The 22,255-nt window shown below is 51.0% G+C and overlaps 9 protein-coding genes across 9 annotated transcripts; 5 read left to right on the forward strand and 4 right to left on the reverse strand.

Annotated features, from left to right (window-relative positions):
* Positions 1–725: 725 nt before the first annotated feature.
* On the forward strand, positions 726–4,004 carry PtrM4_078750 (RNA-directed RNA polymerase 2; the record flags this gene model as incomplete). The annotated part of the gene is made up of 1 exon (XM_001940771.2): positions 726–4,004. One exon carries the CDS (start codon positions 726–728, stop codon positions 4,002–4,004), a length of 3,279 nt encoding a protein of 1,092 aa, XP_001940806.2.
* A 613-nt stretch (positions 4,005–4,617) lies between these two features.
* On the reverse strand, positions 4,618–5,530 carry PtrM4_078760 (TT-ORF1 multi-domain protein; the record flags this gene model as incomplete). Its single annotated transcript, XM_001940772.1, has 2 exons — positions 4,618–5,166; positions 5,237–5,530. The coding sequence occupies 2 exons, from the start codon at positions 5,528–5,530 to the stop codon at positions 4,618–4,620; spliced, it is 843 nt and encodes a 280-aa protein (XP_001940807.1).
* Positions 5,531–6,261: 731 nt separating this feature from the next.
* On the reverse strand, positions 6,262–8,245 carry PtrM4_078770 (Gtr1-RagA G domain containing protein; the record flags this gene model as incomplete). Its single annotated transcript, XM_001940773.2, has 5 exons — positions 6,262–6,430; positions 6,480–7,175; positions 7,226–7,327; positions 7,379–7,497; positions 8,240–8,245. The coding sequence occupies 5 exons, from the start codon at positions 8,243–8,245 to the stop codon at positions 6,262–6,264; spliced, it is 1,092 nt and encodes a 363-aa protein (XP_001940808.2).
* A 76-nt stretch (positions 8,246–8,321) lies between these two features.
* Positions 8,322–8,663, reverse strand: PtrM4_078780 (uncharacterized protein; the record flags this gene model as incomplete). The annotated part of the gene is made up of 1 exon (XM_001940774.1): positions 8,322–8,663. One exon carries the CDS (start codon positions 8,661–8,663, stop codon positions 8,322–8,324), a length of 342 nt encoding a protein of 113 aa, XP_001940809.1.
* Positions 8,664–9,262: 599 nt separating this feature from the next.
* On the reverse strand, positions 9,263–11,025 carry PtrM4_078790 (uncharacterized protein; the record flags this gene model as incomplete). The annotated part of the gene is made up of 4 exons (XM_066106353.1): positions 9,263–9,266; positions 9,315–10,117; positions 10,165–10,472; positions 10,542–11,025. The coding sequence occupies 4 exons, from the start codon at positions 11,023–11,025 to the stop codon at positions 9,263–9,265; spliced, it is 1,599 nt and encodes a 532-aa protein (XP_065963291.1).
* Positions 11,026–11,737: 712 nt separating this feature from the next.
* Positions 11,738–12,409, forward strand: PtrM4_078800 (uncharacterized protein; the record flags this gene model as incomplete). Its single annotated transcript, XM_001940776.2, has 1 exon — positions 11,738–12,409. One exon carries the CDS (start codon positions 11,738–11,740, stop codon positions 12,407–12,409), a length of 672 nt encoding a protein of 223 aa, XP_001940811.2.
* A 408-nt stretch (positions 12,410–12,817) lies between these two features.
* On the forward strand, positions 12,818–13,765 carry PtrM4_078810 (phytanoyl-CoA dioxygenase family protein; the record flags this gene model as incomplete). Its single annotated transcript, XM_001940777.1, has 1 exon — positions 12,818–13,765. The coding sequence occupies one exon, from the start codon at positions 12,818–12,820 to the stop codon at positions 13,763–13,765; it is 948 nt and encodes a 315-aa protein (XP_001940812.1).
* A 1,583-nt stretch (positions 13,766–15,348) lies between these two features.
* Positions 15,349–17,234, forward strand: PtrM4_078820 (Med15 multi-domain protein; the record flags this gene model as incomplete). The annotated part of the gene is made up of 2 exons (XM_066106354.1): positions 15,349–17,137; positions 17,179–17,234. 2 exons carry the CDS (start codon positions 15,349–15,351, stop codon positions 17,232–17,234), a joined length of 1,845 nt encoding a protein of 614 aa, XP_065963292.1.
* A 316-nt stretch (positions 17,235–17,550) lies between these two features.
* Positions 17,551–20,580, forward strand: PtrM4_078830 (uncharacterized protein; the record flags this gene model as incomplete). Its single annotated transcript, XM_066106355.1, has 1 exon — positions 17,551–20,580. One exon carries the CDS (start codon positions 17,551–17,553, stop codon positions 20,578–20,580), a length of 3,030 nt encoding a protein of 1,009 aa, XP_065963293.1.
* Positions 20,581–22,255: the final 1,675 nt, after the last annotated feature.

A 22,255-nucleotide genomic window follows, 5' to 3' on the forward strand; every position in this document is an offset into this window, starting at 1 on the left:
GCATCATCCCTACACGGTCAGTATTCACGTACTTACGTATGCTTAACCGCATATAACACCCACATTATCGTCTCAAAATCAATGTATCATGGACATCATCCATCCTACAAGTTGGTAATTGGTAACAATTCAAAGTGAATTACTTGCAGGAAGCGCCTACAAAAGCTGACCCAGAAACAATAGCTAAAGACACCCCGCAGTCAACAAACCGACTACTTGATTTTCGGCAAGAAGAGCGCGAGTCCTACACGACTGCTGTTGATCCAGGATCACCTACAGACGTGGACACCGAAGATGAAGGGAATGAACCCTTTGAAACGCCGCGATCGCCATCTCCCTCCACATCAAGATCGCAGAAAATTTTTCAGGCAAGTAAACATGTCTCTTTGAAAATCACCAGAAAGAGACCTTCCGAAAGCTCTGATCATTTTGAGAACTCGTCAAAGTTGACCAAGACCTCGAAAGGGAAGCAGGCAGTCAAGTCTCTTATGACCTCAAGTATTGCACAGCCAGAATTCAAGAAGCCAACCCTCAACATGGCCCGCTCCTCCCAGGGAATAGCTTCATTCTCATCTTCAGCAAATCCTTCCTTCGTCAACACTACCTTTTCCTCTCAGGAAACCACAAAAACCACGGAGACATCATTTACCTCTCACGAAAGCGACAACGATGCTGACGAGAGGCGTACTATGGGATCTAAGTTGAAAAGAACAAGTTCCACAACCATGGGTTCATTAGATGACTACGAATTGATTCGTGCTGAATCGCGCTTGGGATTGTTCGAGCAGGACATTCAGAATGACCTTAATGAGGTTTTTTCCCAAGGAAGCAGCGGCCAGAGCAGATCGACCTTTGGCTCCATCGATGAAGATGGTCTTTGTGAGGTGTCGTTGAAAGTTGAGGCCAATGAAGCCAAGCTGGCATCACCATCTGCGACCACCCGAGAGCCAGAGGTACCTGGCATTTCTGACAACGGTGGATATCATAAAACGCCTTTGAAGACGGGGTTACCACCAACTAAGCCGCAGAAAGATCGGAACTACCCACCAAACCCTGCAGATTCACCTTCGAAGATGCCCTACGAAGTACGAGACTTGTCTAGACAAAATCTGTTTGTGGCTACACTCTCGGATAGGTTCAGAAGATTTCCGTATCACATTCTGTACATCTGTCAAAGGATAGCAACAGAAGCGTCCATATCACCAGAAGACTTGCTATGCAATATGAACGTCTCGGCAGTCCGTACTAGTCAAGAAGAGTTTTGGAAGTGTATCGAAAAACACTCACGTGTCCCGCATGTGAAACTACGCGAGTCGAGTCGCCTTTGGCAAGCTTCCAAAAATCGATACGATGGCTACACGTTCAAAGGCAGTCTTACGTTTAACCCTAAGTCCGACGGCCCATTGTTATCTCTGCGGCTATCGTCAGTGCAAGCAGACAATTCCTGCCGGTTGCAGCGAATCTTTGGTTCGGATCGATTCCTTTATCTGAACTCGCCATTGTTCAGATCTGCCAGAGTTGATAGTCGACACGACACGGCGACAATGGATCAGATTCGCAAGCAATGGCAAGCATGGCTGCTCACAGAACACTCTTTCTTGGGACGAAAATGGAGGGTTTTCCATATCGAAGATCTCAAAAAGGGAAAGAACACTCGGCGTAAAGATGTCATGCATGACAAGAGGCTTGTGCTTTTTGCCACGGAAGGCTGGGGTATTGAAAAGCCGTGTTCCATTGGCCAAATGCTCAACCAATTCTTACCATTCGCTTCAAACGCAGACCAGAGCGTTTGCAAGGCATTTGCGCGCATCGATCTTGGCCTTTCTCGGACCATACCTACTTTGTGTTTCGAACCTGGGCAGATCATACGCGTAAAGGATAAACTGGCGACTCTGGATTTTGAAGATACCCGATTCAACGATATCTCATTACATTGGCCACCATTTCCGGATGGTACTGTTATGGATGATGGCTGCTCCATCATTTCGGTGGGTGCTGCGCTGATCATATGGCAGCTATATAAGAAAGCCACGGGGACTACTGGCCCACTCCCGAGTATATTCCAGGGTCGAATCGCGGGTGCCAAGGGGGTGTGGATAATAAGTGCAGAGTCCTACACCAAAGATCCAGAGCATCTAAAACCTTGGATCATGATCAACGCAAGTCAGTGGAAGTTCAACCCACCTGAGGATGCGTTGCTTGACCACGAGCATCACCGTACTTTTGAGCTCTCTAATTACAGCTCTTCTCCTACGCCTTCTGAGCTCCACATATCCTTTATTCCAATCTTGGTCGATCGTAAAGTTCCATTGACGGTTATCGACAGTCTCATGAAGGACAGCCTTGAGGCAGAACGGACCAAACTGTTGGACCTACTGCCAGATCCAGTCAAGATGTACGATTGGGTACACAGGAATGGTACGAAGACACAGTCAGGAAACGATGTACCATGGCAAGCTGCCATGCCAGTGTCACTTGAGGAGAAGGTGAAGTTGCTACTTGAGTCGGGATTTTCTCCTGCAAAGTTTCAACCTCTCGCCCAAAGCCTGCAACGCTTTATACAGGCAAAGCAGATTCTCCAGGAATCTAAGCTGCGCGTTCCTCTTGCCAAATCGACATTCCTCTTTGGAATTGTAGACCCTTTTGAGGTACTAGAGCCAGGACAGATACAAGTGCAGTTCTCGTCGTCTTTTGCCGACGATACAACGGACGAAAAGTACCTCGGCCTTAGGGACATGGAGGTGCTAGTCGCTCGCCAGCCTGCTTGTCGCCGTTCGGATATCCAAAAGGTCAGAACCGTCATTCGTCCAGAGCTGTCGCATCTAGTCGATGTGGTGGTATTCCCATCCAGAGGCCGATATCCCTTGGCTGGCAAACTTCAAGGAGGTGACTATGATGGAGACATATTTTGGATATGCTGGGAACCCCAGCTGGTGCTGCCGTTTCTGAATGCGCCAGCACCAGTACAATCTCCGGACCCTGCACGATACGAGATCAAGAAAACGACAGCAAAAGTGAGGGACGTTATTGATACACGTAATCCGGGTGACGTCGATCGATTGCTAGAAATGGCTATTGAGGCCCGCAGCAAATCCTCGATGCTCGGTATGGTTACTGTCTTTGCTGAAAAGCAAGCATACCGCGAAAATTGCATTCACTCTGCGACGCTTGAAGCACTGTACGATATGCATGATTTGTTAGTCGACGCACCCAAGCAAGGTTATTTCCTTTCGCAGGCAGACTTCGATCTCTGCAAACAAAAGCTTGGATTGAAAGAACCCAAGCAGCCAGCATACAAATGCGCCATGGAAGACTGTGCAAACGCTAAGAACTCGACAAAGGTAGAAGAATGCCGGAAGAGAAATTACAGTCCTAAGCTCAACCGAGTGATAGACTACCTGTACTTTGAGACGGTAAGAAAACACAATGTCGAGACCATGAGGCTAGTCAACGAGTTCTTTTCTAAAGCTACCCCCCTGGACGACACATTGCTGTATCCTCAAAAGCACCTCAACGACAAGAACTCAAAGGCAATCAAGAAGGAATTGCGGTCATACTATGAGAAGTTGGATAGTCTATATCGCGACTGGAACAGCGGTTGGCACAAGGACTATGACCCAGAGCGCTGCAATGCACACATTGACGACTGTTACCGAAAATACCAAGCCATACAGCCCGACTATCCCGATGATCCTGAGATACGACCTCTGGTGGAGCAATATCTCGGGCCGGGTATATGCTATTGGGACAAGGTCAAGGCCTCTGCTCTCTACGCGAAATTTCCTTATAAAGAGAAGTCGAGCTTTGTTCTCACCATGGCTGGGGGCGAGCTTGCGAGGCTGAAGGCGGACAGCTTCCCGCTTACTCGTGCCTTGGTGTCTGGGATCCGCACGAATTTGAAGCCCAAGCCTATCAAAGCGCCTATCCAGTACGATGAGGAGGGGGAGGATGATGATGAAGAAGAAGAGTTCGAGTCCGCGCTTGAGGAGCCGCTACTGGAGTAGCTGGATACTGTCCCGAGTCGCTATCGCTACTGCTTTCCTTTGCTTGGTTGTTCCTTTCTGTTTTTGACTCGCTTTCTTTTTCTTTTTTTACTCACGAGCATCATTGCTTGTTTCTACAACCGCTTACGCACACTTGACTTTGACAACGCATTTACCACGGTATATGTATTGTCTCAGTTGGAGCCAGCCCGAAGACCTCACAGAGCCATTCAATGCACCGCGTCATCTTTGACCGCGGTGCTACCAAGAGAAGAGAGGAGAAGAGAAGAGACGGATAGAGGAGGATTATCTGTATGGAAGAGATGGGAATATGTTGACGGATAGATGAGAGAAGATGAAGACGACATAAGGAAGACGGACGTTGATCCTTTGTTTTGTATTTTGCGTTACCTTCCTATCACTCATTCCAGTTGAACTGCCAACATTTGTATAAACAGCATGTCTTTGTCACATTGCTGATCTTTTCGCTTCTTGCAATCACTTGATAGCTCGGTTGTATACCCTTTGCCAAAATTAACGTATCTTGCGGCTTTTACTAAACACATCCTGCTCGAGTGTACTGCAACCATGACCAGATAAAATCGTAGCACTAACCAAACCATATGTAAACTGTCTATTCATACTTCCGAACCGGCCTCCCCTTCTCCGCACTCTCACACAACCCCCTCTTAGGCATCTTCTCCAACCAGCCCTCCTCCCTCTTCACCGTCCCCACCCTACGATACTTCTTCCCCTTGTCTCCCCTAAAAAGCTTATGCCAACTCTCCAAGCCAGCTGCAACCTGTTTCCTCGCGCTCTTCAACTCCTGCGCATGCCGATTCTTCAGCTCGCCTTTTGTCAACTTCTTGCGCTTGCGCGCCTTTTCCATTTCCATTTCGCGCTCCTCGGGCTTCAGACCGACCTTGTCCTCGGGATCAACCGGCATGTACATTTGCTCTACGCCGCGTAAATCGGGCACGGAGTCCTCGGCGAAGCAGCCGGTGAGGAAGGCGCGCGCGGCGTCGCGGCCGGCGAAGAAGTGGTAGGAGCCGCCGGGACCGTAGGTCGAGGGCGAGATGGAGACGTCGTAGATTGTGCCGTTAAGGGCGAGGTAGATTGGCTTCTTGGGGTCGCTGCCGTCGTAGAGGGCTAGTTCCGCGTCGGTGAGGGAGATTTCGCCTTGCTGTTTTGAGGAGATGTGGTCAGAGGTGTGGGTATTTGAGTGGATGAGGGGGTGGTGGTAGAAGACGTACGATGAGGCTCTTCCATTCACGGGCCCGTGTCCACCAGGCATTGTAGCCCCATGTCAGACTCTCGCCGCTCGTGCTGAGGTAACTTAGACCACAGCTTAGGACCAGCATGCCGGCTATGATGCGCAGTATATCCAGGACCGAGATGCCACTGGAGGTTGCGGCTGCTTGCTCCTTGACTGCTTCCTTGAGCTCCGCTTTCTCTTTGGCGCCCGTACTAGTTGGAGGTATAGACGAAGTCTTCGTGTCTGTAGGTTCGCCTTTCGCGGCGCCGCGGTATCGCTGTGATGAGGACATTGCGGTTGTGGTGTTGCCGTCTACGGTGCGGGCTGAGAAGTTTGGTGTGAGTTGGGATGAGACACGTAAGGCCGTGGCTTTGACTAAGCTCCTGAGCAAGCAATATCTTGTCAGCTTTTGCAGTGGTACATCCAGACTGCGCGCAATGAGGCAATACCTCTGCAGATTGTACTTACACGACTCAAGTCGTAGAACGTATGCACAAACGTCTCGTCATAAACGTAACGCAGCGCAAGACTTCCAGTGCACAAATTCGCAATCTACCATTCAGCAACGTGTCCGTAGAGACGACTGATGTGATGCACGCAATGCCGAGAAATAGATTGGTTTCCGCGCCTTCGTCCGGAAGGAGCAGTGGCCATCTCGCGTTCCGATGATTGGCCGCATGTCGGCTGATGTCATTCGAGGTCCCTCGGCTACGGATCGGTCCACACGTGCAGCCCTAGACGCAATGCATGAGTCGAAAGGTCAAGGGGAAATCGATGAACGCGGAGGAACTTGAATCTAGGTTCACTTTTGGTTTGACTTGCACATGATCTCGTTACTACTAGTATTATTAGGTCCAATGACTTCCTATAGTGATCTTCTTGATGTACGAGTATTATCCAGGCTTTTCATATGAGCTCCGTGTACTGCAACTGTAAATAGTTTTCTCGCTTCTCGCTGGTCCGAAACCGGTTAGAAAGATGTCTGATGTCTTAGACCGGTTGATGGAGGGCCCAGAATTACAATCATTGCTCGCCTCCGTCGTGGATATTACGAATCTCCACCTGTGCTTCTCTGTCGCTCTTAGGGAACACTTGCTTGAGTCCCGCTTGGAAGACACCAACGTTGTAGTCAATAATGGCTTTCTTCTCCGCTGGATTGTCCTGGCCCATGATGCACACTAGCGCGAGATATCTGTATCAGATTAGCATCAATCCCTTTTCTGATGATTGGGCCAACTCACTTGTTAATCTCCCGCAGGTAGAGATACCTGCTGTTCTTCTTCTCCATAGTTATCAGGCTCTCGGCATCGTTGTTACCCGTTTCCGTTTCGTCTTCCATCTCATCGGGCCGATCCCAGCCATAGATCTCGCTAACGTCTATGACCACATCAATATAGTCGGAGCAAATTTCATAGCTCCCGATATCGGTCGGGCTGGTATCCGTCGCGATGTAGATCTTGCTCATGATGTCAAAGAGATAAGCCTTTTCGATGTTACACGCCCCGCAAAGGTTGTTAAGCAGGGCTTCCAGGGTGGGTAGCTGTGGGATGAGCTTTTGGATCACTTTGCTAAAAGCTTCGAAGATGGAGTGGTCGTAGATGGAAGTTTGGTAAAAGGATATGGGCGCTTGCTCGTAGCCGTGATCTGAGAGTTCATCTTGGACACGTTGGATGATATCGCGGAAGGTATCACCGCGGAAGTCGTCAGAGAGACCGTCGACCTTGTGCACAAAGACTTCAATGTTGATGTTGGGATACGACTGTTGCAGATTGAGAATGGTCATGTTCAATCGGGCGATGGCGTCGAGATATTCATCCTGGGCGTCAATGACCCAGATGAGCGCCCCAATCTCTTCAAAGATGTTGTCAGTGTCGAAAGCTGGGTCGAAGTAGTCTAGATGGCCTGGCAAGTCCCATACTTGGAAGTCCATGAAGGAACTGGTTCTTTGGGTAAGCGGATGCGCGTGTGCGCCGGGTAAGCGACGTACTGCATAGATTCCTTCTTGATCCTGTACGTAGTCTCGAGGTACAGTGTCTCGCTTGGTGGGAGTTTGTGGAAGACGACGCTTGATATCGATGACTTGCCGCTCCTGCACAGCACAGTCAGCTAAGAAAGGTGATAGAGACTGATTACAACCCACCTTCTCTGCCCCATAAGCAAGAGTCGTGGTTTGCCATCTCCTGCCTTGCTGTTCGGGACGCGACCCGTGTGGTACTGGGGCGGAAAGTCCACGGGCGGCTGTTCGGCGTGGGCCAGGTCCTGCAGGAAACGATCCATGGTCAACTGAGCACTTGGTTTGAGTAGCGACGAGCTGGCTGATATCTGTGCCTCTTCGTCGCCCTTGTCTCGTGAAGTTTTGCGAGCGACGTCAATGGCTGCAGAATGACGCTGTGAAATGAAACGACTCTCCATGGTGACGGGTAGTAGTAGTGGTAGTAGTAGTAGTAGTAGTAGTAGTAGTACAGGGTATATGGCTAGAAACAGTGACGCAACGGTGAGAAAACAAACGGGTATCGTGAGTGGAAAAAAAAACAGGACGAAAGCGCGCCGGGCCGAGGAAAGAGAGTAGACTAGAGGGTGTTTCCTCGTCTTGCCCTTTACCTGACCGACATTTGCGCGGTGAAGCGTGGTACTTGTCTTTTGAATTTGACAGGCACGCAGCGACGACAAGTGGTACGTAGACGCCAGCTCGAGCTCGAGTGACAGAGAAGGAAGCCACGAGGGCTGGCGGCCACCGGGACGGGACGCTGAAAAGGAAGTGACGAGTCAATCAGGAGCCCCCGTGCTGTTCTACAAGAGTCGTACGTTCAAGGCAGTCGATACCGGGCCAGAGACACAAGACACGCTCAGGCCATAGTGCAGCCGCACGTAGGGCTGAGCAGCGCGCCGGCAACTAGCTGTACAGGACGAAATAAGAGGGGCTACACGTGGGAGAAGGAGATATCGAGAGATGGACATGGACGCCTGCAGCCGCACAGCAAAAGAAGAAAGTCAGGCTTACCTGCATGGTTCTTCCGTGGGAGTGTAGCGTCTTGAGGTGCGCACGGTATCGTCGTCTTTGAGACCCGAGCCTGCCACTGCCGTTACCCTTGCTGTGACCCGACGCCCAACGTTGGCCGCGTCGACAACCAAGCACACGGCCGAATTGTGTCCTTCTTTTCACGGATGCCTGCTTCGGCCGCCGGCAGGATATGCGCCGTGTAGTTCCCGGGATAAACGTCCTTGCTAGCCAGGCCAGAAGCCGAGCAAATCGGGTCGGCAAGGAATGCTAAGATGCGACGCGCCCGGTCGGTGTCAGGCACCAGAGCAGAAGGCGTCACAACACCACGAGTCAGATCCGGGTCCGAGACTTGCCAGTGCTGATGGAGGGCTGGTGTGGCAATGTGGCGCGACTCTGGAGCATCGTAGATGGGGGAAAGTGTCATTGCGAGCCGACGGTTGGGTCCTGACCACTTGCACTTCCGCTTCCTTCGCTTAAAGCAGGAAGATCTTCAGGCACTATCACTTCCTTCTCGCCCTACTCCAACCAGCACCACTCCAACTTGATTATCAAGCAGTTGCCTCGTGTGCCATGGCTTACCTTGACAGCCCCGTCAGCCCAATCCAGCCGGGTCAAGCCAGATAAAAACTACCCTGGCAAGACTAGGTCCCAGCATCACGGGCAGCTACCAGCATCAGCACTGTTGCACTGCATTCTCCCAGCACTTCCGATGGCTTTGATAACTGACATCCATTCATTTATAGTAGAGCTTCGCGCGCATCAGGGCCCCCACACATGGAAATATTGACTCTTGCAGGCCCTGCTAACTGAATTGAAAACGTAACGGCTTCGTAAGTGCGGTGTAGGTGCATTTACTATAGTATCAAAGTAATAGATCAATCCCGGTGTTCCGCTCCCGAGCCCAGACCCAGGGTATCAAAGCCAAAATACCTAAATTTGACAATTCCACATCATCATGCGCCCATATCCTATACTCCCACATTGAACATCAATTAGATAGTGGCGTCGGAACACACCTCCTCATTACCTATCGTTAGTCGTACAAACCAGACTTGTTCGACCTCTTCAGTCTCACGGTCCCGTCACCTCGGCGCCCAGGGTACTTGCGGCCAACTCTCCGAGCCCACCACAGAAGCAAAGGAACAAGGCTAATGCAGTTGATTCTCCAGCTCTGACCAAATCGTTGTCTGGGCTTGAGCCGTCCGCTTCCATCTCCTCAACGGCCCGTTTCGTCTCATCCGACGGTTGATACGTGGCATCAGGATCTCCAGCAAACGAGCCCGCATCCGCGTCCAGGTCTACGCTGTGCGCTTTTCTTCTTGTGCTCCGTCGGACTGCTGTCGTTGTGGGGCCCGATTGCACCTTCTTTGAAGGACGCCCGCGCTTCCGGGGTGTGGTAGTCGCAAGTGATGGGGATGGTTCATCTGCATGCTCCATCACTCTCTTTAAGCCCTCTTGAAATTTTACATGCTTCTCATCTTTCGAAACTAGGAACGACAACACGCTACTTTCCAAAATGGCATGAACATCTAGGTCTCTTGTGAAGGTCCACGTCAGAAGACTTATGCTAGTGAAAAGTACATCTAGGCTAGTAACACTGATGGCGGGATGGGTGCTGATGCTCATCAATGCATGACCGGCGTTGCCGATGCTAGTGAGAAGTCTGTTTGCGCTTGTGGGATCACTCTTTCCGGTTGAATTCGTGAAGATAGTCCAAAAATGGGACCGATGTGAAGGTCTACTGACATAGATCAGGGTGATCATGACGCGCCAGTAGACTAGAATAGAGGCGAGTGACAGAGCATGGAAGACTTTGGCGTAGGAGCGATGAGCGCTCGCCTTGGACGTGTGCTGGCGGCCAAGTGCATAGGGGACCAACTAGTGAATGTCAGAAAAGGCTTCAATGGAAAATGCATGCTGCTCACCTGGGGCGCAAAGGCAAAAGCGATAGGCATGGCAAGATACCCTAGACGCAACATGCTCTTATCGCCAAACTCAGACACTAATTGCGGGAACAAGTTAAGCGTGAGGAGTGATGCCACAATGCCCGTGTCGTAGACCCAAGCGTGAGGAGTGAACAGCGCATCATGTAGAGTCGAGTCATTGTGATGTATGGTCAAAGGCGTATACAAGATAGTGATGAAGAACAGGCTCAAAGCGTATCCTAGGCTTCCAATTGAGCTCAGAAGCACAAAAGATGCGATGGTCCTGTTGGAGAGATTGCGTCTGCGTCCTGTAGTCGACGTTAGCTGGGGCTGTATGACGGACGCATAAGACATGTCTTATACTGCGTAGAACGTACCTTCGGCGCCCATGAAGATTGCGCTCGCGATCAAGCCAACAAAGTATTGGCTGGTGTAGAGAAAACCCTCAGGCTTCATAATGCCGACGGCATCGAACTCGCGCACAAGATCTATATCGGCGAGCCAGTCGCCCAGGTACCAGTGTCCCTCGCCAGTGCCATATGAGCCACCCCATAGGGTACCTGGAATGTCGTACTTGTTGTCTTCAGCCCATCGCACGTAGGAAATGGCGCGCCAGAGGAAAGCAAAGCTTCCCACAGAGAGTAGCGAGAGAAGGGCGATGATAGAGAAGGTGATGGCATGGCGACTACGCGCGGGGTCTTGGGAGCGCGTGCGTGTCGAAGGCGGCTGGGATTTGGCTGCGCGCCAGGTTGTAAAGAGCACACGCGCCGTGAGGACTGCAACAAGAAAGACCTGTCCGCCGAAGAGAGCAATGGGGAGCGAATTGCTGCGCGAGGAGACGGCCGTGTCGACTGGCGCCATGGTGCTGGTCGAATGCTGTGATGATATATTCAGCGACGGAGATGAATGCGCATCACGCGACTGTGACGATGGATGGTGTTTAAAGACAAAAGCATGTCTGCGCCGCCTTGGTCAGATATGCATGTCTTGTTTTGATCTGGAACGCGCTTCATCCCCCGCCCACGTCACAGTACGTCAATATGGAGCTCCCCTGTCTGCGCTAGTCCCGCCGTACGTTAGCCGTCGATCTAGCGTATCTTCGTTTTGGCTTGGGCGACGCGATCTCTCAAGCCTGCAACCGAACTCCCACTCCGCCATGCCACACACATACGGGGACGATGACCTTGACAACATCGAAGAAAAGTACGACGAATCAGCAGACGAAGACTTCAATCCCGATGTCGCGCCTGTGGAAGACACATCAAGCTCCGAAGATGAGGACCATATCACGATAGAACCCGCACAGCGCAAAGGCAAGCGCAAGGCACCTGTCGAGGACGACCTCGACTCTGGAGATGAAGTGACAATCCAAGCAGCGCGAAGGAAGCGGTCGAAGAAGAAGGGGAAGAAGGGAAGCAAGGAAGATGGAGATGGATTTATCGCGTCGGACGATGAGGGTGGACAAGGTGGACTGGTCAAGACGCGAGCACAACGGAGAGGTGAAGCAAAAGACACAAGGCCGCTAGCCAGGACGGAAGGGGCGACGGTGGATGTGGATGCTTTATGGGCCCAGATGACAGCAGCACCTCTGAAACCCCTTCTGGCGCAAGTTCAAGAGCCGGAGGCGCCAAAGGACCATGCGCCTGTCGTTCATATCCCCGCGGCGGTCGAAGAGGAAGAGCAGATAGCGATCAAGAAAGTCTACACCTTTGCTGGCCAGGACACAACAGAAGAAAAGCAAATACCACGCTCACAACTCGACAAGCATCTTAAAGATGGCTGGAAGACACTCGATGCGTCTACAGCAGCAACGCCCCAAGATGGATCATCGGTTGAACCCCCAAAAGAGACAGGGCCCAAAATACGTCGCCCACTACGCCGACCATCGCGATTTGACCCCAACCCTACCGGCTACGTCCGCGCCCTCGCCCCGGAGTACCAGCTTTCCTGGCCAAGAACCGATGCCGCCACACTACAACCCGAGCAGGAACATGTACTAGACATGGAGGCGCCAGCCACTAAGAAGACAGAGAAAGCCCAGAAACTCAACGTAGTGGACAAATCACGTATGGACTGGACGGGTTTCGTCGACAAGGAGGGCATTGCCGAGGAATTGGATACGCATGGCAAGACCAAGGAAGCTTACCTTGGACGTATGGACTTTTTGGCTGGCGTGGAGGCGAGAAGAGAAGAAGAGAGAAGAAACTTGAAGATCAAAGCTGCGGCTGCAGCCCCGACTTCCTGATGGTTAGGCTTTGGGTTTTTTGAGGTGTTGCTTATGTTCAATGATACCCAGTTCTATCACTCAAATACCCTTATTATCAGTAATGCCGTTCTTGACAGTTCTTCCGCGTCTATAATGACGTTTAAATGCTCGGTTCGGGCTTCCGCGACAAACGACACGAATATGCGGGCTTGACAATGTGCTTGACTAATCCCAGGTGGCAGTTAATATGGGCCACATCAGGCCCGTGGCGGGGTTGCCAATATATGCGGGGTAGCTAGAACAACAGGAAGAGCACATCTATACATACAGTGCTTCAACACTGTTCTGAGCAAGAATTGATACCGCCTTCAATACATGCGGAGACTCGAACACCAGCCCGACAAACGCGGCCCGAGAGAGAGCGCAGAGGCTAAGATACAGCTATCCATGGCGCAACCAGCTACTAGCTCAGCGTCTAATGGATCATCGGTCTCTTCGAATATTACTACGGATAGCAACGACCCCTACACAGCAGCTCGAGCAGCTCTCGATCGCGATGGCTTCGTCGTTCTCTCTGCCTCGCTCTTCCCATCCTTCGACCTGGAGGCACTGCGCGCCGCCGCCACACGCATGACAGAGGCAGCCCGGTCAGGCAAATGGCCATACATACGGACCCTACCAAAGCAGTTTCCACCATGGCCGCATGATCCATCGAATGGCATATGGGGTGTGCAACACTTGCTACACCCGTCGAATCCAGACCACCTCACGTTCGCGAAGTCATACTTTGACACGGAGCTCCTGAAATACGTTGCAGCGTTGATCGGTTGTAATAAGTCACAATTGACAATGGAATTATACAACATGCTTGTACGTCCAGACAAGGAGTTCAGCTTAAGATGGCACAGGGACGATGTTGCGGCTACGGCGACAGCACAAGAGGAGTTGGAGCGATTACAAAAGCCAGGACACCATGCGCAGTGGAACCTGGCGCTATACGATGATAGCAGTCTCGTCCTCGTCCCTGGCTCGCATAAACGTGCACGAACGGAAACCGAGCGAAATGCGGATCCATACGAAGCGAATATGCCTGATCAGATTACTGTTCAGCTGAAAGCTGGAGAGGTGGCGTTCTACAATAACAACATCTTACACCGTGGAGTTTATGATAGTACCAAGGAGAGGATGACACTGCATGGCAGTATAGGAACGACGATAGCGGGTAGTGAGAGAGCGAGGAATGTGCTGCAGCATGGTGTGGGAGAGTGGGCGAAGGAGTACGATTTTGGAGATTTCGACCCCGAGATGGCACAACAGGCGAGGACGATGCGGGAGAAGCTTGTAGAGATGGGGGAAAAGAGTGGAGATGTGGGATTCTTCTCGAAGGATGAATGAGCACTTGAGTTGAATTGATGTGGCCACTTGCTGGGCTAGGCGACTGATGGACTACGATGATACAGAAAAATTCCCGATGCTGTTTACAAGTCGAACAGCTTTCTTTGTCTGGAGAGCTTAGGAAGTATGTACTATCATGACGATACAAGATGGTAGGTAATATACATACCAGGGTCCACAAGATATGCATGCACATAGGTAACATGGAATAGTCGACAGCGACAGTCTTGGTAAACCTCGACTGTTTCCATTCCAAAAGGCTTATCTGACCCCTAGAGTAGCTTGTGTATACTAGAGTGTCAAGTATTTCATATCAATGTCATTCAGGTGCATGTGTTCTAATTGCTACACGCGACTTCTTGTACAAGGTCCACGAAGAAGCCATCTCAAATATCAAGACGTATATGCTTTCTCAAAAGTGATTGTACTACTCCAAACCTGTATCTTGTAGCCATGAAAAGAGGTCTCGTTTGATACTAAAAATTCCTATGAAAATAGGCCGTACATAATGCTGTGAGCCTTTGCATAATAGACAATGCACGTCTTGATATAAAAGAAACCCCATTTAGCTTATCAATCGCAGCCCTGTGGACCATATAAGCAGAGTAGTGTATCTTCTGAATCGCCTAGTGTAATTGAGCATACAATTGGTGTCTGATATGCCACGAAGGAATATTAGAAGTGGTCATTTTCTATGCTAGCGACTGAATACAGACGCAGGTTAGAGCCATAGAGGGGTAAGTGAAGTATTACACATGCATGGATAGCGTTCCGGACCCACCGTATCATCAGATTCTTCAACACCCCTGAACATCCCCACCCCACTCCAACTGGTCGAGCCGCCCGGCCTCAGTGTACCTCAACTTTTGAAAGTCTTTGATAAATTAATCAAAACCTAACTCTTTCATCAATCAGACCAACAATCAGATTCAAAGCATCGGTGGTTTAGTGGTAAAATTAGCCGTTGCCATCCAGCTTTTACAGCAGGACAGTTTCGGCTAGCCCCGGGTTCGATTCCCGGCCGATGCAACATCTTTTTGCCTTTTTTGCATTATCTTTTTGTGTCGGATCGTGAGTATCGGTAGAGACGTCGGCTGCTGGACACTTCGGCCCGACTTCGGCCCACCTTGCGCAGAGCTTAGGTATACCTTCGTAGCAGCTATGTTCGTAGACAATCAATCACCATCACCGAACAGAATGCATTCCTAGTTATCGTTATTTCCTTTCAGCACTAGTGCTATAGACCTTCCAACACTGATCAGTGATTGCTTAAGGCGATCACAGACAGCAAGGTAGAAGAGACAGACCGCATCTTCGACGAACTCCCTGACGCACGACGTTATACTCCCGGGAGAAGATTCTGTGCTAAGAACAGAGCGAGGCAGAGATAACACAAAGCACTCTTAACCTCCCTCTACAGCTGCTGGTTTAGCTTAATCCGCGAACACAGAGCGCGTCAGCAACGCAATACAACTCAACCGTACGAGCGTCTCCGGACGATCCGATCACGTACAACAACAAGCGCTGGCACGACCAACCAGCGAGACAACAACACCGACAACGCGTCAACACCCGCTAGCAAGATGGCGGATAACCAAAGCGAAATAAGCTCTGCAGACTCTGCTGAAGCTCAGAATCAACTACAGAATGAGCAATCAGAACACCTCTCAGACTCACCATGGGCCAAATTTACCGCGGAACAACTTATGGAAAACTGTCCATACACAGTTGCACTCAAGGTCATCAATACAGCTCTCTGGGGTGTACCCGCACCGGCGGACGCAAATGAGACACACGCAACAACGTGGGTCGCTAAGGCTATCCACGACTACAATGTGTCAATGGCCTGGGACGATGACCTCTTCATTGACTACAAATGGGACTTTGAAGGATGGACGAAGGAGCTATTTAGCAAGGTTGAGCGTGGTACACTAAGGTCTCTTAAGAGTGTGCTACGACACCGGGGAGTATACACTGGCAACAATCACGCCAGGGTGGCGGACTCTCTCTACAACATTCTAGGTATAGAGAATACTCTTGAATGGGAACCAGCAGAGTTTCGAGCCATGAAATTCGACCAACAGTCCGAAGCGTACCAGCGCCAGCAGAGCAATAAACGCCAACAGGACACTCAGCACACAGTCTATCCAGCTGTACAACAACCACCGCAAGTACAACAACCGCCGCAATTACAACAACCGCCGCAATTACAACAGCCACCGCAAGTACCACAGCCGTCGCAATTACAACGACCGTCGCAGGGCGAGCAACAAGAGCAGTATAGAGTGAGACAAGGCGTCCAGAGCCGTTCCCAAACAATAGAGCCACAACAGCCGCTACACATGAGCGGTACGCTGGAAGGGCCTCAGCATCGACAACTGTGGGAGCAGGCCGCGCAGCCGCAACAAGGGCGTGCGCAACTACAGACACGGCCGCCAGCGACTGCATATCGCGAAGTCACGCCATTTCCACAACAGCCAACGAACCGCGTCCCTAACAGACCACCCGAACTACCATACGACCCGTACAAGACGCTACCGCCGCGATGGTCCCGCAACGATCGACTCGACGCTAATACGATCACGCAGTTCTCTAAGCTATGGGACAATAGCAACAAGTATACAGGGAATGCGTACGATCTCCTAGACGATAAGATCAAGATCTTCTTCAGCATCTGCTGGCAGGTAGATATCCAAGAAGAGCAGTTTCACGCAGTGTTTCCCCGTATCCTTACCGGGCGTGCAGAGACATTCTACATACAGGTTGTAGAGAGAGATGACAGCTTTGCTGATGCGTACATGGCAATCAAAAACCACTTCGACCATGACGTCCATCACCAGCACTACTACACAGACTGGACGACTACAACCTTCGCTCGCACCCGCACAGAGAACCCCGACAAGGGACTACACGAGGTTCTGCAGATCCTGCTTGACAAGCTGCAGCTATGCCAGCGTGCCCTTGGCAAGAACTTTGAGGGCGAGGATGCCCTACGTACCACTGTCATCAATGCCTGCCGAGGAGTACCAGAGCTTGAGATGGCACTGTTCAAACCAGCCACAATCTGTGAAGGACTCTTCTCAGACCTACGTTCTGCAGTTGAGACACACCTTGCACGGCAACACACTACCCAGATGGTCACAGAGGACCAATACTACTTAGATCGCCGATACAACGGCAATGGAAGAATCCGAGGTGGATCTCGAGGTGGAGGAGGATTCAGAGGCGGATCTAGAGGAGCATATCGAGGAGGCGAGCAGCGCGACGACAACGGACGAGGATTTAAGCCTCGCTGGAGGAAGAAATGCTTTGTTTGCCAGAAGGAAGGATGCTGGTCTACCAACCACACAGACGAAGAGCGCAAGGCTGCCCGTACACAGTTCTTCTCTACGCTATACTTTACAGGTACACAGCCCCCCAAGGACTTCTCCGTACATCTTGCAGAATACGAAAGGATCGAGCACACTAGCCAGTACAATCAGAGAGGCTGGAGAGAGGAGGAAGACTGCGAGGATGACGACGATGACGACGTCGCGGAAGCATACCTTGAACAGCAGTTTTTCACGGAGCAATGCCTTGCAGATCAGGCGTTCTTGCACCACATCTCTGGCGACGACGTATACCGCCAAGACGCGCCATCAGCGCCAGCGTCACAGTTCCTGCTTGAAGACCGCTACACAAGATCTGTGTACCAAGGGATCCTACCGGATACAGGCGCTGCCAACGTATCCACAGTTGGCAAGGAGCAGTACCTTGCACTCACAAGGGAAGATCCTACAGTTAGGATGGATACGTCTACAGCAGGAAAGGCATCTATCAAATTCGGCAAGGGCGAGGCTACATCATCTATTGGCACTGCACAGGTCTCTACAGACATTGGGACGATCAACTTTGAGGTGCTTGACGCACCTACACCATTCTTATTGTGCCTTGCAGACATGGACAGGTTAAAGGTCTACTTTAACAACACCACAGATGAGCTAGTCCAGGGTGACGTACACATCCCTGTAATTCGCAAATGGGGACATCCTTGGTTCCATCTGAACAAAAGAGAGAGAGCAACTGTGTTCCTGACAGAGACAGAGTTGCGACGGCTCCATCGACGATTTGGACACCCAGCTGTCACGCGACTTGTTAAGCTCTTAAAGGATGCTGGCCATAACGACTTCGAAGAAAGAACCCTAGAAGAAGTCACTAAGTTCTGCCACCACTGCCAGCTCCACAGCTCCGCACCGCGCCGATTCAAATTCACTCTCAAGGATGATCACCACTTCAACTATGAGATCCTGGTGGATGTGATGTACCTGAGCAACAAACCTGTACTGCATGTGGTCGATTCCTCAACAGCGTTTCAAGGCGCGAGGTTCCTTAGCGCTATCTCAGCTAAAGAAACATGGCAAGCACTGCGGATACTATGGATCGACACGTATCAAGGACCACCAGACATTATCACGCATGACGCAGGCACTAACTTTGCAAGCACAGAGTTCCGCGCAGAAGCAAAGATCATGGGAGTCACATGCAAGCAAGTACCTACGGAGGCGCACTGGTCTATCGGCAAAACTGAGAGGTACCATGCACCTCTACGCCGCGCATGGGACATACTCTATGCAGAACTCACTGACACTATGTCCGACGACGCGATTCTCCAGATGGCTGTGAAGGCTGTCAACGATACTGCTGGCCCCGATGGACTAGTCCCGACGCTACTGGTCTTTGGAGCGTACCCACGAATGACTGCAGAGTCACCGCCATCCCCGTCAATGGTCAAGCGCAGCGAGGCTATTCAAAAGGCGACGAAAGCCCTACGCAAGATCACGGCAGAGCACCAAGTTGCAGACGCCTTGAACACCCGCAATGGACCAGCCACTGCAGACATGCTCGCGCTCCCACTCCAGAGCGAAGTCTTAGTATGGAGAGAGAGCGATGGCTGGAATGGCCCGTACAAGATCGCCAGTACAGATGGCCACAACGTCACTGTTGACATGGTCAATGGTCCAACGACATTCAGATCCACTGTCGTCAAGCCATACTACAGACCAGACCACCTTTGGAGCGACCCCGATGCGCCACACGCGCCGAATGAGCCGCATGAGCCGGTAGCAGTACCACCGGCAGTGCAACCACGCAGGAGAGGCCGCCCTCCAGGGTCAAAGAACAAGCGGAAGGCGCACGCGTACATCACCAAGAAGGAGCAGGACGATCTTGAGCTAGCTATCAAGCTACGTAACGATGGAGTGATCACAACCTCAGGCGCCCCCTTTGAAGCGTCTGATGACCAAGAGATCAGCGACCTCGTAGGTCGTGGAGTCTTTAAATTTGAGCAATACGACGAGAGGCTACACAGCAAGATCCGGATCTTCAAGTCACGCCTAGTACGTGAGGTCAAGGGAAAGACAACCAAGCCCTATGAGAAATCCCGCCTAGTTATCCAAGGCTACCAGGACCACGGCAAGGAGACTATTCTGACGCAATCTCCAACCATACAGCGATGTAGCCAGCGCCTGATTATGTCGCTGGCGCCCGAGATGGTACAACGCGGAATGAACATCGAGCTCCGTGACATTACGCAGGCGTATCCCCAGGCGCAGACAACCCTGAAGAGGACGATACTCGCACATCTTCCTACTGAGCTAGTCCATCGATATCCAGAAGGCACGCTACTCCATGTGATCAAGCCGCTGTATGGAATCGCTGAGGCAGGAGTCCACTGGTGGACAACGTATCACGGACACCATTGCAAGGAACTGGACATGGCAACATCGACGTACGACCCATGCCTATTGATCACGAACAGAGACGACGCAGGCATCTTCGGCATCGTTGGCATGCAGACAGACGACACTCTCATGCTCGGGACACCAGCGTTCTCGTCACGTGAAGAGAAGAAGATCCAGAAGGCAGAGTTCAGGTCAAAGCCAAAAGCAAGGCTGACACCAGAAGTGCAGTTAGACTTCAATGGATGTACACTCACGATGGACGCCAGCAGAGTCTTGACCCTTAGGCAGAAAGGACAAGGAGGAAGGATCAGGCTTGTGGATATCAGGGCACCCGACCGCGCGCAACAGTACACCGAGCAGCGCGCCCGCGGAGCGTACATCGCATCAACATGCCAACCAGAGGCGTCATTTGACCTGTCCGTCGCTGCTCAAGCTCAGCAACCATCAGACGAGGACATCAAGGCACTCAACAAACGCCTGAAATGGCAGATGGAGAATCTCGATCGTGGCCTGCACTACGTCACTGTCAATCTTATGGAGGCCAAGTTGATGGTCTTTGTGGATGGCTCCTTTGCCAACAACAAGGACCTCAGCTCACAGCTAGGCTTTGTCCTTATGCTCGTCAACGAGTCTATTGACGTCAACACCTTCACAATACAGGGCAACGTGATCCACTACAGCTCTACAAAATGCAAGCGCATCACACGGAGCGTACTGGCCTCAGAGATCTACGGCATGGTCAACGGCTTTGACATAGGCATTGCAGTTGCAACCACGCTGAGGATAGTTACAGAACGACTTAGACTACCTGCAATTCCCTTGGTTATCTGTACAGACTCGTACTCCTTGTACGAGTGCCTAGTAAAGCTTGGGACGACGAAGGAAAAGCGTCTCATGATTGACATCATGGCGCTGCGCCAATCATATGAGCGTCGCGAGATCACGGAGATCCGCTGGATCAATGGTGAAGACAATCCTGCAGACGCCTTCACCAAGGCATCGCCAAACCGCGCTCTTGAACGCTTTATTGACGGCAATAAGCTGACAGTCCGAGTAGAGGGATGGGTGCAGAGGCCGACAAGCTTTGATGGTTGATGCTACACACAGTTACCATCAACACATACTGTCACTACCGATACAAGCAGAGTTACTAGCTACCCAGAAAGAAAAGACTTCCAGTGTCGGATCGTGAGTATCGGTAGAGACGTCGGCTGCTGGACACTTCGGCCCGACTTCGGCCCACCTTGCGCAGAGCTTAGGTATACCTTCGTAGCAGCTATGTTCGTAGACAATCAATCACCATCACCGAACAGAATGCATTCCTAGTTATCGTTATTTCCTTTCAGCACTAGTGCTATAGACCTTCCAACATTTTGCGTTCCTTCCACTTCGAAGTGGAAGTAAGATTTTTTGGTCCACCGGCGAAACAAGCGGTCACGTGCGCACGATACATTAAGCCCACAAACAAACGCGCTAAACAGTGGGGTAAAGGGCTGCAAGACCTCGTCACTACGGGGTAATATTCAATTTTTGCTTTGCTGGTCAATTACTTAGGAGCATGGAGCACACTCGGCTGTGAGTGACCCTCTTATGCGCAGCGCAACATGACATCAGGGCTAGACAAGAAAAGGTGATTGTACAAAACGAGTATATAAACTGTATAATTGACTACAGTTTTCTACACTCCCCCAAAGAGGAGCCTTGGCGCAATGGTAGCGCGTTGGTTTTCGGTCAGAGAACACTTTACACCAAAGGTTGTGGGTTCGGTAAGCTTTGTTCTACTCCACACCGGGTTCGAGATCAGTCACTAACAGTCATGTTGCAGATCCCCATGGGCTTCGCTCTTGATTCTATTTTTTTTGCTTCTGCTTGATATTCTTTTTTGTTTATTTCCTTTATTCGGGGAAAAACGTCCACGTTATGCGTTTGTTTAGGGCTGGCATGGACGAGTTTGTTTACCATGGTACGATAGCGTTTCGGCTTTTACGTTGCGTCATTGTTTTCTTTTACGGAAGGGTCCTGGCGGGTGGCTGGGTTTAGTGTTTGTTTGGACCTAAGTACTTTTTCTTTTGGCATGGCAGCAATGGTACTGGCGTGACATGGACAGTTGTTTGCAGTCAGATTGGTTATTAATTTGTGTGGGGTATGGATCTTCACGCAATCACGGAACTTGGGAGATTTGGTCATCAATTAATGATAATCTAACAGCCGCTTGATTAATCGCACGCGCGCCTATATCAGAAGCGCTCTTCTCCATTTCCATTCAACACATCTTACCGGTAGGAGAATAGAGGCATAGCCGGAGAGACTTGATTGCGATGTCAAAAGATAGTCGGTTCCACTCGCTTGTTCTAGATTTCCGTGTTTCAGATACATCGAACCGCATCCCACAGACCGGGTACAAGCTTTTGACGTTACAGGCAAGTTGACACATGTCATGACGATGCGTTGTCTGCCGTTCCTGGAGATCGTCGCGTCTGGTCCAACTAAGGTTAAGGGACGGGCAGTTGTGATACTCGGACGCTGTCGATCGTAATCGTGCCGTGCACTACATTGTTCATTTCGAAACCATATCACAGGTCGCGGAGCTGCGTCGTACCGCTATCTGATGATTCCGAGCTGGCTGCGCGGAGAGGCGAGGGGTGACGTGTCTTGAAATGATGTCAATGGATCGGGGTTGCGACCGACGAACACGCGTGTCATGCACAGTTGTCAGAGCGCCAAAGGGCGAGACCCAAAGTCCTTCTCTATGATTTCGCCTTGGATCATC

The sequence above is a fragment of the Pyrenophora tritici-repentis genome, chromosome 3, assembly GCF_003171515.1.
Source record: "Pyrenophora tritici-repentis strain M4 chromosome 3, whole genome shotgun sequence".
NCBI classification, from domain to species: Eukaryota; Fungi; Ascomycota; class Dothideomycetes; order Pleosporales; family Pleosporaceae; genus Pyrenophora; species Pyrenophora tritici-repentis.